This window comes from Pseudophryne corroboree, chromosome 2 (genome assembly GCF_028390025.1).
Source record: "Pseudophryne corroboree isolate aPseCor3 chromosome 2, aPseCor3.hap2, whole genome shotgun sequence".
Taxonomy (NCBI): domain Eukaryota; kingdom Metazoa; phylum Chordata; class Amphibia; order Anura; family Myobatrachidae; genus Pseudophryne; species Pseudophryne corroboree.
In genome coordinates this window covers 937597916-937614947 of record NC_086445.1, presented here as the reverse complement: position 1 = coordinate 937614947, position 17032 = coordinate 937597916, and the positions used below count along the sequence as shown (strand labels likewise).

Sequence of the window (17032 nt, the reverse complement as noted above, 5' to 3'; positions counted from 1 at the left end):
AGCTGCCTGGGAGAAACACCCAGAGTAGCGCTGGATTAGTTGTATATCTTGATATAATTACTCCCTCTACCTAAATAACGACACCTTGTAATAAAAAAAGAAACATAAGAACAGAAAACTCATAGTAGTCAAGAATCCTTACCAAAAGAAACAGTAGCATTGTATATAGTACATATACAATAGTCAGATGCCCACGCTCTAAATAGTGGTGTAGCCCCACCCCCACTCCCCTGTGTTTCTAGCCTTGTGCAGTGCAGGGACAAGCGGCATGTTCGGCATGTTAACAAATAAGGTTTGAGGTAAAAATATGGTAAAAAAGGGCAGATTAGATGGGCCAAGTGGTTCTTATCTGCTGTCACATTCCATGTTTCTACGTAACCCAGTCCTAATCTCTTTCCTTTCTATTCTGAGTAGATCAAAAACATTTTTGGTTCCGATTTGTTATTGTTGTTTATATTTACAGTTTTTTTCTGTATTTTATTCATAACTCACCTATTCAGACAAGCTTATCAAATTCCAGAACCGCTCACATTACCTTCATAGCTCTCCTATCCTGGTATATCCTCACAGTACAGTCCACACATCCCCCACATATTTTCTTTCTTCACTCTCCTTTCCCCTGAACCTGGTTCATCACTGCTGTGATGTGATGTCATGCAGCCCACAAGGAACCTTTACAATCTGGTGAACAACTATGCAATAGATAGCACCTGTCCTTGTGTATCAATGCCTATTTCCCCATAGATTGTAAGCTTGCGAGCAGGGCCCTCCTCCCTCTATGACTGTTTGTTTTTACCCAGTTTTGTCTTCTAATTGTGTCCAGTTGTAAAGCGCAACGGAATTTGCGGCGCTATATAAGAAACTGTTAATAAAAATAAATAATGACTGAATCTAACGATCCTTTGTATCCTACTTAGTGACATCAGAAGAGTTGGCGTTACACTCATCGGACACCAGAGAAGAATAGTCAGCAGCATACAGACTTTACGATTACAGATGATGCATATACAAGAAAAGGGATTTCATGTATGAAAGTAGCAGGAGCGACTGTTTTGTGCCTCAGTATTTCTTTAACAGAAGAGATTCTTATTCCTCATTTGGGACTCTCGCTCTCTAGACTATTGGACTCTTCCGGCGAGAGAGAGAGAACCCAACACTTCCAGACAAGTTTTTGAAAACTTTAAATCTAGATATGTCTTCAAGTTACTGACAAGTAGAATCCTGGGCCCCACAGCAAGACCTCTAGCATCTAATGAGCGACTTTGCATGGGTGTGCAGTGCCACGTGACTCCTTCATCCAATTCCTATTGAACTCAGTAGCAGTTTTGGTCCACATTAACTTCCTGCTCATGTAGCAAGACTAAATGGTAACAGTCCAACCAACTTTACGCTTTTTCTCTTTTGTAATCTTGTACTGTAGGTACTAATATAAAAAAAAGTGCAAATTAAAAATACAAAAAATATAGATACAATATTTTAGGAGAATTTTGGGTCTACCGTTTCAACTGTACTGGTCAACCTGGCGGAGACGGCCATTTTGTGAGCTGAACCTATGTTTATGAGAATTCAGCCAATCGGCTCACTAGAAACTTGTGACATCACTGAGCATGTGGCACCATGGGTACTTCATGCCTCATTCCTCTGTGTTGTCACTAGTTGCTAGGGAATTAGTGGGAATATTGGATCAGCCAGCATAGTGGTTGCCTCTCCTATGTGTATGCAACAGAAACCGTGAAAATCCAAAATGGAAGCTGCTAATGATTTTTACTTTGAGTTATTATTCAGGAGTACTAGTTATCGCTACATATTTAAGTAATGGTTTGTTGTAGTGAGCTTGTGCGTATGAATATTTGAGGTAAATTACAAAGTGTACTTCCTGAGGCCCAGGATTAAATTGTCCATGTAATCAATACTCTATATTCTTGTACTTTTACAGTTTAGAATCGAAAAAAAAATCTTTGTCTTCTAGTGTTTTTACTTCATCTATTGCCTCTTAGAACCTTTCCATAAAAAGATGCAAGGGAGCTTTGTCAGTACCACAAGCAACCAGGAGAGGGCAGCTCAGAAAGGACTTGTCCTTTGTTTTCTAGAAAATATATAAAAGCACATGGTAAATATAGAATAGAAAATAGATTATATATAAATGTTACAATGCTCCATGACTTTTCATGGTTCTGTAGCTCTCTCTTTGGTTGGTTAGAACCACATTACTATTGTTTTTGATGTACAGTGGCATATAGTGCCTTCTTACAGGGTCCGTCATAATAACATAGCATCACTGCTTTGAAAGAACCCATACAGTACACGTTCTCTTTAAATACATTTACAGTAATTTCAACATCACTTTTTAGCAACGTCAAATAACTTTTCTCTGTACTCCCCAATACAGTAATGTAATCCCTAATGTAACACAAAAAGGTTGATGGTATAGTCATGGGTAAATACCTGGAATTTGTGAACGACTCCTACAGTAAATTAGAGGGAAGCTTCCCCGACACCTGAGAGAACAGGAAGTTTTCCTTCAAAGACACTAACGTGACAGGAAGTTGAGTGGGACTCTGCCGTGATCAAGCACATAGCACAGTTTAGCCATAGAGTAGATCGGGGCTTGTTTGGTCTGGATTCCTCCATCATCACACACATGAGTGGCATCACAAAGTAACAATCACCCTTTCATACCTGGTGTGCAGTATTCCCTGGAGGGTGGGTACAGGTGTATAACTCCTGCAATGGCCAAATACAATCAGTCCACTGGGAAGTGGGAAATCCACAGATAAGTCCAAAAATATCTCTGTGGGAAAATGTACAAAACCTAGCATGTGCTTCTAAGGTATTAGAACATAACATAAGGGTTTACTGTAACCTGCATAAAAAATATATTGAAAAATAACACAGTCTCTCTGTCTTCCACCATGAAGTAACACACATTATATACAAACACAGACCTCAGATATAACACTTGTGCACTTTGAATTAACTGATTAAACAGATGCTCATAAAATGTTCATCTCAGAAAATAATTATTCAATAAGGGGTGTGGTAAGGAAGATCTACAGTGTATAGGTCGATAGTCAATAGGTTGTTAACATATGGTTGACATGCAATAGGTCAATAGGTAAAAAGGTCAACTGGTACAAAAGGTTGACGGGCTCAAAAGGTCGTCATGACAATGGACGACACACAAATGGTCAGCACAAGTTTTTTTTCATTTTTTATTTTTTTTGTCAAATCTTGTATGTTTGATAATATGTCACCACCATCAGTGGAAACTTGTACCCTTGTGGCCTCACTTCACTCGCCGCGCTTTGGGCAAGGTGACTAGCTGCGCTCACCACAGGTTACTATTCCCAATAGTAGTCCACGTGCATAGTAAATCAAGCAAATGATTGTAAAACGTAAAAAAAAAAGTGTTGCCCATTTGTATGTCGACCATTGTTATGTCAAACTTTTGTACCTGTCGACAATGCATGTCGACCATATGGTGTCGGCTTATTGGCTGTCGACCTAGGCACTGTCAATCTATCAACCGGATCCCATCAGTAAGGTGGCCATCATCATATTTAACCATTAATATATTCTTTATTATAAAATATAAGGTTACACAAAAGTTCTGTGGACATAAAACATGGACACCGTCCTCAGTGATTTCCTGTACCCTTTTATTTCTACATTCCTTATAGTCCAATTATTTCTATTTGAAACTAAGCAAATTGTTTATATGAATGAGGTGGGTAACTCTAAATACAGCATATTCTGCAGCACTTTATAATTGGGACAGACACAATAATAAAACTAGAAGGGGTAATAACAGACACAAAGAGAGATAAGAGACGTCTGCTTACAATCTATAGCAGAGGTTCCCAAACATGGTCCTCAAGGCATCCCAACAGTCCTGGTTTTAAATGTATCCATGCTTGGCCACAGGTGACTTAATTAGCACCTTAGTCAATTTGATTTAACCATCTGTGCTGAGCCATGGCTATACCTAAAACCTGGACCGTTGGGTAGCCTTGAGGACCGCGTTTGGGAACCTCTGATCTATAGGATAGATTGCAAGGGTAAAATTGATTGGTGGGCTGTATGATTCAGTTGCACAGCAATGCTGGTTTGGGGTTCAGAGGACAGAAAGAGAACACATGTAAGTTTTGTGTGAACTGTGTAGTCATGTAGCACAAGTAGCATCCATATTCTCCAGTTATAAGGATGGCATTACTACTTACCAAATATAAGGATATATTTTACAGTATATTTTATATAGATATTCATATCAATTGTGTATTATATGTATGGATCTCTACTCCGGCAAAGTTATTCAGAAAGTTCCGAAGTAAGAAAGGGAAAAAATAAAATATTGCTGCTGAAGCTCTCTGATTTTGTCATGCACACAGACATGATCTCAATGTGTCTCCACTTACAGTTATGAGGAGCTCTGATAACAATGGATTGAGGTGTGGCTGACCAGGAGCAGAGCTTTGAAGGTCAGGGGTCAGATTCTAGCTATCATTTTATAGAATGTACTTGATAAATCAAAGCTAGAAGCTATGGGCAATTTCTCCACTTTGATGCATTTCCCCCATAATGTGCATAGGTACAGTATATTCATATACTGTAGTCTTAATTTGGACATATAGGAACTGATTCAGAGGTAGACGTAGTGGCAATGTTGGGCACAAGCGGGCGCTTTTGAGTCTGCGTATGTGTCCCGATGTCGTACTGCACATGTATCCTGATGTATCGCTCTGAGACGCAGGTCGAAATTGCACACAGAGAGGCAATTCCATTGGGTGTTTCAGGGAGGACGCCCAGTCAGATGTGCGTGTGTCACATTCAGTGACTACATCCAAAGATGCATTTGCACTGACACAGACAGCCATGTTCAGATGTCAAAATTGCACCTGCCATAGGGTATGTACAGTATTCGATGTTGCCATCCAATGGTGCAGTGATGGTGCAAGTATAAGTACGTGCAGCAATGGAATATGGCCGATGACAGTGACGTCTCGGTAGGCTGAGAATCGGTGGCAGAATTTACATACAGACACTGATGCTGTTGTGTAAAAGACTCGGCCGCAGCTGCAACTTTGTCCAACTCAGAATCAGACCATAAGGTTTTTTCTACAATGTCTATAATTAGTAGTCTGTAGAGAGCATATCAGCTGGTTACTTGCTCAGAAATATACATCCATCTGAGCTTACTGCTCACTATACAGCTGACAGGGTGTGGAAGTGCATATGTCTAGGTCAGTGTTTTTCAACCACTGTGCCGTGGCACACTAGTGTGCCCTGAGCAGTCTCCAGGTGTGCCGCCATAGAAGCACAGTCAGCAGTGCCGGCCCTAACCAATATGATGCCCTAGGCAAGATTTTGGCTGTTGCCCCCTAGCACCGCCGCTAGTTCTGCAGGAGATGCCTGGCATGAGTCAGCTGGCAGCTCTGCTAAGATCGGGCGCCTTTTGTTTATGAAAATGCATCTTATTTGCATTACTGTGTGGCTAGGATGCACAAGCAGCTTCTGCTGATTAAAATGATATGCCGCATGCCTATATTATGTGTGCGACTGCGGCTGTATCTGCATACGAAATGCTACATTGCAGTGATTTCCAGGAATACACTGCAACGTAGCATTTCGTATGCAGATACAGCCGCAGTCACACACAGAATATAGGCATGCTGCATATCATTTTAATCAGCAGAAGCTGCTGGTGCCCCTAAGCATACCAAATGCCCTAGGCATTTGCCTAGTTTGCCTATACCTAAGGCCGGCTCTGACAGCCAGGCCTGTCAGTGTTTTGCCGCTACTGAGCCCCGGAATGATCAATACTGGTGGGTTTAGTGGTTACAGAGCCAGTTCTAATTTTGGGCCCGGGCAGTGATGGGCTCTTCTGGCTTTCTCAGATGTGGCTCAGGCGTTACCTATGGGGAAGCTGCGACATGACATCCTATGACACGCAACTGCACCATGCATCACCATTATATTTGAGTTAAAAAAAATGGTGTGCCTTGGCAATATTTAAATCTTTTTTAGTGTGCCGCGAATTGTAAAAGGTTAAAAATCTCTGGTCTAGGGGATCAGTATGATATACTGCTGCATGGGGTGCTGAATGTCATTATACCGACACCAGCATCCCGAGCAGTAGAATGCCAGCAGGGGGGTGAGCGCAACTAAGCCCCTTGCGGGCTCGGTGGTGAGCTACGCTATACTCGCCACAGGTTCTAATCTCCCTATATGGGTGTTGCGGACACCCATAGAGGGGTAGTCATATACTTCGCCGGTATAACGGCAGTGGTATGGTGCCCCCGTCGGGATCCTGGCGTCTGTATTGTGACCGCTAGTCGGTATGCTAACCACATACCATAGCAACATATCCATATTCACTACACTCTGTCCAGTGTTTCTGTTTGCTAATAGTTTTCATCTTTAGGTTGCTACTATGTATAATGATGCCATATAGAGAAAGCTCCTAATTGATTGCCAAGTACTGTATTACTACAGGGAAAAATGTGTATAAAATCCTCCATATTGGTTTGTTACTGACTATAGTGCACCTCTCCCTTTACACCTGTCACACACCTGTCACACACCTGGGATTGGCCATTGGGCCATATTACAAATGAACATCTGCTTCACCGTTTGGTCTCCCATATTACATGGATCTTGTTATTTAGGAGACGATTTACTAAGCCTTGGAGATAAATAAAGTGGACTGAGATAAAGTACCAGCCAACCAGCTCCTAACTGTCATTTTTCAAACACAGCCTGTAACATGGCAGTTAGGAGCTGATTGGCTGGTACTTTATCTCTCTCCACTTTATATCCAATGCTTAGTACATAGGTCCCTTAGTCAAAAGAATTGCTCCTGGAAATAGAAGGGGGCACATGAGCTGTTTATGACAAGTGCCATTTCTTTAGGTTTAGAACTGGTCATGTTTTATTTTGTGCTCATGTCATTGGCTAGTAGCAGCCCTTTACATATACCATTGTTATTTCTGTGCAGGCAATACAATTATTATTAATCATGCATAGAGAACTGCCTGCAACTCTCCATAATCAATAGCAAACATTTACCTTTCCTCATCTTACCCCATTGCTGAGCACAAAGCCGGCTGTAGTGTCAGACACTCTAAGGGGTATATTCAAGTGCGGGTTCTTAGAACTGGAGATGTTGCCCATAGCAACCAATCAAATTCTGCTTATCATTGATCTAGCACCTTTTGGAAGATAATAGCTACAATCTGATTGGTTGCTATAGGCAACATCTCCAGATCTAAAAACCCACATTTTAGTAAATATACCCCTTAGTGTAAAAGTGGCAGAGCTGTCACATTATGTCACATTATGCAGGCCATTTACTAACATAATTGCAATAGTACAATAATAATCACATCCTGTACTTCCCATCTGTTCCCAATTAGGCAGAACAGTCCTGATTTGAGAGGTTTGTCCAGCCATCCCACTCACGACCATATATATGTCCCATGGTGGGAAAACTGGGATGAATGCCACTACTGGCAAAAAATAGGCATTTGGAGGGGAATAAAGTTGGCTAAAAGGCAGTCAGCGCTCTAGACATGCCTAATTACACCCCATCATAACAGCCACGCCCTCATCATGGCATAGCCACACCCCCTGTCCTGATTCATGAGACTACCATGCTGGGAAATATGCATGTGTATGTCTCTATTAGACTAAATACCATGAATCCGCTGGAAGGTAATTGCAGATTAGGTGCTATAGGTTACAGCACATGTAGACTGTTGCGTTATTTTAGTATATAAAATTTGCTGGGCATAAATGCTATAGGGGGGATTCAATTGGGAGCGAGGTTTAGAAAGGTAAAACACATTGCTTGCCTCGCGCAATTTTGGATTACCACGGGTACGTGCATCCCTGATACCCATGATATATTGAAAAAAATGGTTGCGGAGTGTCCAGAGCTGGAACAAGTTTTTAAAAAAAAGATACTCACCCATCCAGAAGTCACCAGTGGTCTCTGCGGCTCCCAGTGGTCTCCCCTCCATCTTCCAACTTGGGAGGGGACTGCTAGGAGGGTCCAGGGCTGCTGAGGCATAGGTGAAATGCAGGGGGGGAGGTGTTCTGGCTGCCTGGAAACCCCCCTCTCTAGCCCGCACCGTGACCACTATAGCTATTGTGTATAATACAGTTTTACGAGGACTGCATGTTTTAAAGATCTCAGTATTACAAATAAAATAGTTAGCAACACTGGTGGATCTTTTAAAATGCGTCAGTCAGTAATTAATACACGTTATTCTGCCGTCCCTTCAAGCTTGCTCCAATGCTCTGGATTGGTGTCCACATCTAATATAAAGCATTCAGCGCAGCCAGGATGTCCCTACTGCCACATCTAATGGCTCACTGTGATCTCTGTCCCTGTATATATCGGAGTAATGACATACAGTACATTGCACTTTGTATGATGTATGCTTCAGGGGGTTTACTCTGAACACTCAGGAACACATTCGCACACACTCACCGCTGCTGCAGAAGACCTGGCTATCGACATTGGATGCAGAAGACACCGCTGCACAAGTTGGGTTTTTACAAACTAAGCTAATTGGAAACTTTTGCTTAATTAGTCATTAGGGGGGTTTCCGCAGGGGTGCCAGAGCAAGTCCTGGTTATTTTTCCTTAAATTAATGATTTTAGAAAACATCAGACTTGTTCTAAAAGTGTGAGAAAAAAGATGCAGTGATTTTTCAGCCCCTCAATTGAACAGCAAAACCCCGCAGATACTGGGAAAAGCCCTGCGCCACAGTTTTTTTTTTACATTTCCCGCCTGCAATTTAATCTCCATAGAGCAGTGGTGCCCAAACTGTGTGCCTAGTCATCCTGGGGTGCCGCGAGGATCTTGCAATGGTGCCTCAGGTTAGTGGTCCAGAACCAAATCAAATTAATTATAGTCAGAGACAGACAAAACCAGTGCTAGTGGCTGCCAATCCTTTCACATGTGAAAAATCAGAAGCACAACTGTGCACCACCACCACACTGGGATCAGTATGATTTACCTACAATCAAGATTCCGACGGTCAAAATACCGACAACAATTGGCCGATGGTCAAAATAACGACTAGGTCAAAATATCGACATGGTTAAAATAAAGACATTTAGAATGTCGACAGGTCAAAAAGTCAACACTAGGTTTTAAAAATGCTGTATGTGTCGACATAGGCCGACATGGGCACTGTATAAGTGTGCTCGCTTGCGCTCGCCATGCTTCGGAGACGGTGCCTCGTGGCGCTTGGCACACTATTATATTCCACGTCCACTGGGATGGTAAAGTATGACTGTCAGTTTCAATGAAGAAAATCATGAAAAACTCATGTTGATTTTTTGATCTGTCGACATTTCAAATGTCGATACATTGACCGTGTAGACATTTTTAATATCGGTATTTTGACCATGTCGGTATTTTGGCCGTGTCTGTATTTTGACCATCGGTCAATTGACCATTGGGATTTTGATTGTAGGTAAATTGACTGCATCCCACCACACTGACCCTACGGATGACAGGTAAGCACATTTTACTTAACTGAATTTCTTTTTTTATTTATTAAGAAAAAAACATTCAGTCTAAGGGTGCCGTGAAAAAAATGCTGATACTCTAGGGTGCCGTGATTCAAGAAAGTTTGGGAACCACCGTCATAGAGAGTTCTTTCTGAATATATGCTGCACCTCTGGGTAACCAGGACACTGTAACACGTATTCAAAAACTGTTTAGATGAAAACTGCCAATATATCAATAAATAAATATATATATATATCTGATAACATTTTCCATTTCTTAGATCAGTGGTTCCCAAACTTTTTGGAATCACAGCACCATAGAGCATCAGAATTTTTTTACGGCACCTCCAGGACAAAAGCTTCTTATTGAGACATTTAGAAAGAAATATTAAATAAAGTAAATTGTGTGTATGTGTCATTCATAAGTTAAACTGTGTGGTGAGGGACAGGATTTGCTTGTTTGTCCACATATTTTATGATTGGCAGCCACCAGCACTGGTTTTGCATGTTACATTGACCAGAAATAATTTTAATTGGTCCTGGACCACCAATCCAAGGCACCCCTGCAAGTGTCCTGAGGCACCCCAGGGAGCCACGGCACACCGTTTGGGAACCACTGTCTTAGATGCTTCTCAGATGTAACTGAAATCATAAATATTTTTTCAATTTTCACTATTGAGAATATTTAAAAAACACTAGCCAAATGATTTTTTTATGCTGGTTTATTTTATCATTTACTATAGTAGCGTGTACCCCCCCTCCCCCACACACGCACACACCCTACAGTACAGTATGTGGTTATACTGACATTCTAATGCAAAGTGTTACAGTCCTAAACATATGTATCATACATAGGAATTAGTCCCAGGGGTTGTATAAAACATGTTGCTGTGGCCAGTAGCGTTGCAGGATACTAAGAACATGCACTATTCATTCTAAAATGTCTTCATAACAGTAACCACTTAAAAAGAATACCCGGTGTTGCCCAGGTTGAAGAATGGTCCTCGAAGTACGTTGATCATTAACCTATAGGCATAGAATTACATTGATGTAACCTTGTGACCCTCAATGACCTGAAAATTGTATCCATCTTCTCCCTGCCAAAAAAACAATGGATATTGCAGTGCATCATATGCTCTGTTAGTTTCCCAAATTGAATGAAATCCTCCAGATCTTTTTTGGAGTACGATGTTCCTGCTTTGACACTCTTGGCCAACAATAATGATTGCTTCCTCATTGGTCATTGAGAATTGAATCAACCTTGATGTTCCCCAGCAGGTGTCCTGTCAGCATGGATGATCACTCTAAGACCATCTGATGGCATGTTTTCTAAGGCACTTGTGAAGCTCTTGATGTAATTACTGGTAGCACACAACATTTCCTGCAACTGAAAGACTATGTGCAAATCAATGCCAGGAATATGTCACATTCTTTTTGCTTCCTGGTTCCTATTTCCAATTAAGTAATTTATAAGGAAATGATGATTCTCATTGGGAAGTGGCAGCAGTGATCCTACTCAATGGGAAACTTGACCCTGAACCTTACATTTTCCATACATGTATGTTGAATCATCCACTGGACCTGTTGCTCCACAGAATGTCATTTGGAGAGCAGAGTAATATTTTCAAATATATAAGAAAAACCCTTTTGATTTATTGTGTGTTCCAGCAACCAGAGACTTAGAGCCTAATTCAGATCTGTTCGCTCACTAGCATTTTTCGTTGCGCAGCGATCAAGTAACTACTGTGCATGCGTATGCACCGCAATGCACAGGCGCGCCGTATGGTTACAAAGCGGATCGTTGTTGTGCACTGGTTCTAGCAAAGAAACCATTTGCACATCCGTTCGCAAGGAGATTGACAGGAAGAAGGCGTTTGTGGGTGGCAACTAACCGTTCTCTGGGAGTGGTTGGAAAAACGCAGGCGTGTCAAAGCGTTTGCAGGGCGGGTGTCGGACGTCAATTCCGGGCTCGAATTGACTGAGTAAGGTTAGAGCTACTCAGAAACTGCACAAGCTATTTTTGTACAGGGCGGTGGCACATGCGATCGTATACTTGCAAAGCTAAAATACACTCCCCCATAGGCGGCGTCTATCTGTTCGCAGCGCTGCAAAATATAGCTAGCGAGCGAACAGATCTGAATTAGGCCCACAACAACTGGCTCAGGTAGGTCCATGTGCGGTGGGAGTTTCACCTTGCACCTGCAGCAGGCTCGGACTGGCCCACAGGGGAAACCACCGGTAGACCCCACTGCCTGGGGGGCCCTCCTCCTCTAGCGATCAGGTACTAGGCTGTGCACTTGAATTATATATTATACATATGTTACTGTACCTCATACTGCACAGGATTATGATGTATTCTCCACAGTACATTGCTGTCATTAATCTGGCACATTATCATGCATGCACTAGCATTAATTACTATATAAATTATCAAGGAGTCCAGACCAGGTACTCTATAATGGTTATCCAAACCTCTGCGGTGGCTGGCCACACCTCTGATCATGGGCCCTCTACCACTGCATACCCCCGGTGGGCCCTTCATGCTCCAGTCCGACACTGCCCCGCAGTAACACATACCAAGTGCTTCTCTGCACCATGTCTTAGCACTGTGGTGCATACATCATTGCAGTATTTACCTTAGGGTGCCTCTCATACTGGATATTTGCCTCATAGTGAAATGCAGCATGTTTAAAGTCTTATCACGGTTTCAATCTGAAATCTGACGTTCTTGCAACATTAGCAGATTGTCAAATTTGTGTTACTGCTGAAGTCTCCATGTACAGCAATGGTTGACTGGCGGGTTTGTCTTGCAGTTGGGGACTCCATGGTCCTGGATGCTGCATGTCTACCAGCATCAGCAAATTGGTTGTGCTTTAACAGTGAATGGTCCTGAAAAGACCTAGATGGGAAAAGAAGTAAACTTTGGGGTATAATGATAAAGCAGTAAAAAGAGTGGAGAAGTGAGTCAGTGGAGAAGTTGCCCATGGTGACCAATCAGTGTTGAGGTAACAGTGCATTCTATAAAGTTATATGTAGCAGCTGCCTCACATGCCTAGTGGGAAATCCACCACTGACAGTAAATGTTCATGGTCCTGTCACTCACTAGCAGAATCTACTCCCTAGTCACCGGCCAGCTTTCCGGAATCGGTCATACAGATAAATGGCCCAGACAGTCTTTTATAACTTAGACCCCTCCTTCCCTTTCCAGACTGACAGGCAAGAAACACACCCACCCTTCCTTCAAAAGATGCTCTGGTTGATCACTGACATTAATTCAGCTGCACCAGACGGCAGGGGAGAGGTGCACTGCAGGTAAGACACACATTTTCTATCCTCCAAATACGTGACTTCCCTGGGTTTATCAGCTAAAAACCCCTGGTTCCTCTGTAGTATGAGTATAAACCCAGTCAGACAGCACTGTACTCATGTTATATAAACAAGTAGTCCCTGGTGCCTTCCATAGGCGTTCCCACCATGGAGACAAACACAGACAGTAGCAATGGTGGCACTCAGGTAATGTCACAATAAAAGGCAATGATGCACTGCACTCACCACCCCTAGATCTGGGTGCATGTGTTATGTGACCACATTGTTTAAATACACTCTACACTCACCATAATAAACAATGGGGTTTAAGCAGGGGCATAACTATATCTATGGGGGCCCCAAAGCACAATTTCCATGGGGCCACCCCACTGTGGACTACTCCGAACCCTCCCTATCAGCAGAAACCGGAGAGCTCTCAAATCCACCCCAACCCCCAGGGTACTACTCACAGCTTTCTCTCTCCCACCTCCTCTCGGAAGAATACTTGCAGCTCTCTCCTACAACCCCTTCCTGAAGGACTACTCAGAGCTGACAGTCACCTTCTCAGTAGTGTGCTGTGCTACTACACTACAGGCACATCTGCTCTCCTGGCTGACTCCATCTCTCTTCCTCACTGAATGATACAGGGAGGAGGCGTGGCTATGGTCCTGGGATGTACCTGCACGCTCAGCCACATCTCCTTCCACCATCAACGAAGCAAGAAGGAGCCGAACGGACAGCAGATGTGGCTGCAGTGCAGCAGCATGGTACACTGCTGAGAAATAATAAGCTAATGGGCCCAGGAGGTGGCAGCAACTAGTTGCAGGTGGAGGGCCGGGCCCTAGAGGCATCCTGGGTCCCATAGCAGCCGTATTCCCTGCACCTATTGTAGCTACACCCTTGGGTTTGAGTTCTTATATTAATCAATACATTTAAGCTTGCAGCCCCTGTCAGGGGACCCCGTTTTTCCTACTCTATCACTCAGAATTATATACATGGCAATTTCAATTACATTAGTGTTAAATTTTATGTATGCTAACTGGTAAAGCTCACAGCTCATTGGCTTTTAAAGGTGACCATCACCAAGCATACCTGCTGCAAAACTCCTCGGCGTGCAATAAAACCAGCTGACATAGGTGGATTAAATGAGCTAACACTGGGGTGCATGAGAAAATGTGATCACAAAAAAGATTAATTAAAAAAAATTAATCAAATACACAAAAGCCATATATATTAATGTTTCTTTTTTAGAGCCCAAATTGCAACTTAAGCTGGGTACACACCATGGGCTAAATGTAATAGGGTGCAAGTTTGGAAAACATGCGAGTTTACCACTACGCTCGCACATTTTTAGAAATCAGACAATGTAATAGGATGCGGGAACATGCAAACTCACATGTTTCCCACAACCCGCAATGCCCAAACTCGCATCCAGATGTTTATAACTCGACCAATGTAATAGGGTGTGAGTTCCCATCTCTTACCAAAATTTCGCCTATAAATAAACCATCTTTTTATAGGTGAGTTTGACAGAAGCCTGCACAGATCTGTGAGAGGCCTGGAGCTGTACCTCCATCCGCCCCTTTGATAATCTAGCCCTGCGTAGTGGGAAAGCCACTGGGGAAATGGATCTGGGTGAGTGATGTGAGATGGACGTTCACAGTAATAACATTCTGAATGTTTTTTCAGTTACCAGAGCTTCTCTGTCCTTCACACGATGGTACTGTACAGTATGACAGCTCTCCCTACACTATATACGTATGATATATATAGATCTGGGTGTCACCTTTCAGTTAGGATATAAGTAAATAATAACGAAATAAGGTAAAATAACACATGCTCTGTGCTTATTAAATATTTGTGTTAAGCTGGACACAAACATTGGAATGATATATCTTATATATCGTATGGGGTCCTAGTGTAGACGTGGCTGGAAATGCAGCGCATGCTGCAAAGTACCAATGTTTGGTACAGGTTTGCAACATTGGGCGCAGATTAGCAGCAGACTATCAGTTATTGATAATCTGCTGCCATTTGGGGACGGGGAGGGGGTGGTGTCGGCGTGTCGCTGCCATTGTGGGGGAGTGGCGAGGCCAGAATCTCCATTGTATACATTGTAGTCAATTATGGGAACAGCAAGGTTGACCTCTAGTGACGTTGCGGTTCCAATCATTAACTACAATGTATCAGTTCCCACCATTGACATCAATGTGCGGTTCCAAACATTGAAATCAATGAGGGACTCTTTGACAGTCTGGCAACTCTCTGGCCGCTCCTACGGAGGTGCCCACTGATTGACTGTCAGGTCTCCTACTGAGAGAAGCTACATGGACCCCAGTATTCGCATAGAGGAAGTGTATGTGTTAACACATACACTTCCTCATGTCCAGCATGGATCGGTGTTGCATTTTTATTTTTTTAACCCCTTGGATTCCTACATGGACCCTAGAGGACGTGATCTATACCAGGGAGCAGTGAGTGTAGGATTATTTTTGTAGTTTTGTGAATGCTACTGGACAAGTGGACGTGAAAAGCTACAGGGAATGTAGGTAAGTACGTGTGAGTGTGCAAGGGTGTTTAATAAACTTTCAATGTAACTGTGTGTGTATACTGTTTTATTTTAATACTTTTACAGGTGGACTATATGTACCAGAGGTCCCTTCAATGCCCCACATGCTGGTACTAGGGAGGCTTGCTAGAAGAACATGTATTCCGCCTCTAAAAGACAATTATGGCCACTTGGTCGGCCATAAATCATAAGTATTAAAATTATATTTCTAGTTTTCTCACAAAGTTCTGCAAATTTTCTATTTTCATGTATTATGTGAGACAGTGGGTCTGATAGTCTAGAGGTGACCACACCCATATGTCACTGACCACACCCACACAGCACTGACCACACCCACACAGCACTGACCACACCCAGCACTGGTCACAGCTCCTCCCCTTCTCAGTATAGGTCTGTAAAACATTTTTTAGCCCCAGGCCCATGTGGCACTTCATCCAGCCCTGACAGTGCCAACTCACCTCACCATTGCATCGATGGCTGCTGCATATGTCCGGAGTGAGCAGAATCAGAGGAGCAGTCACTGCCCACAGATAACAGCCAAAGTGGGAGGAGTCGGGGGAGTGTGCAAGGAGCAATAGGCAGATTATTGGGGGAAGATTGCTGTCTGTAACTCTCATGCACTGTAGCCACACACAGTCACAGCAGCAGGAATCATCCACAGCAGTGAGTGTGGAGCCTTATTCAGCATCGATGGCTACTGTGATGTGATTGCATTTGGCTGATTGCCGTTCTGCACATGCGCGGCCCCGAAGATGCGATCGCCTGATTGACAGGCAGAGACATTCGGGGACGGTGATGCAGTGTTGCTGGGGGGAAGAATTGGTACTTTGCGCCGAATGACCCCTATACCCCACGTGCCACTTAGATCACTCACTTGCTCCAAACCTACCCCACATGCCCCCAGACCCTCACTTTTCACAAAATGCCCCGATATGCCCTCAGATATCATGCAGACCTCTCTTATCTTGTCAGTCAGTCTGGGGCCCACACAGAAGGAAGGACACCTTGCATTACAGACAGCACTGTACAGGTCAAAATGTTGACATGAGTTTTTCATTGAAACCGACTTGTTCATACTTTACCATCCCAGTGGACCTGGAGAGAGGATATAATAGTGTGTCGACATACACATAAAAAAACAATTAAAAACTAGTGTCGACTTTTTGACCAGTCGACATTTTAAATGTTGTATTTTGACCTTGTCTGTATTTTAAATGTCGGTATTTTTACCTTGTCAGGATTTTGACCGTCTGTCAATTGTTGTTAGGCTTTTGATCGAAGGTATTTCATACTAAACCCCCACAAACTACTGCAAAATCATCAACCGAGTATCTATGAATCACAGCATTCCACCTTGGGGGTAATTCCAAGTTGATCGCAGCAGGAATTTTTTTAGCAGTTGGGCAAAACCATGTGCACTGCAGGGGAGGCAGATTTAACATGTGCAGAGAGAGTTAGATTTGGGTGTGGTGTGTTCAATCTGCAATCTAAATTGCAGTGTAAAAATAAAGCAGCCAGAATTTACCCTGCACAGAAACAAAATAACCCACCCAAATCTAACTCTCTCTGCAAATGTTACATCTGCCCCCCCCGCAGTGCACATGGGCCCTCATTCCGAGTTGTTCGCTCGGTAAA

The 17032-nt window shown here is 43.0% G+C and overlaps 1 protein-coding gene across 3 annotated transcripts in view; it reads left to right on the top strand.

The window, feature by feature from the left end:
- LOC135050113 (ephrin type-A receptor 6) overlaps nucleotides 1-5461 on the top strand; it is a 1497116-nt gene extending 1491655 nt beyond the window's left edge. For 2 of the 3 annotated variants that reach the window (XM_063956286.1, XM_063956285.1), the window contains one exon: nucleotides 918-5460. In XM_063956286.1, the coding sequence (XP_063812356.1) occupies nucleotides 918-1032 (115 nt within the window). In that variant the 3' untranslated portion in view covers nucleotides 1033-5460. Of the gene's footprint in view, nucleotides 1-917 lie in introns of all 3 variants that reach the window. The other variant, XM_063956287.1, reaches the window with a different exon arrangement.
- The last annotated feature ends 11571 nt before the right edge of the window (nucleotides 5462-17032 follow it).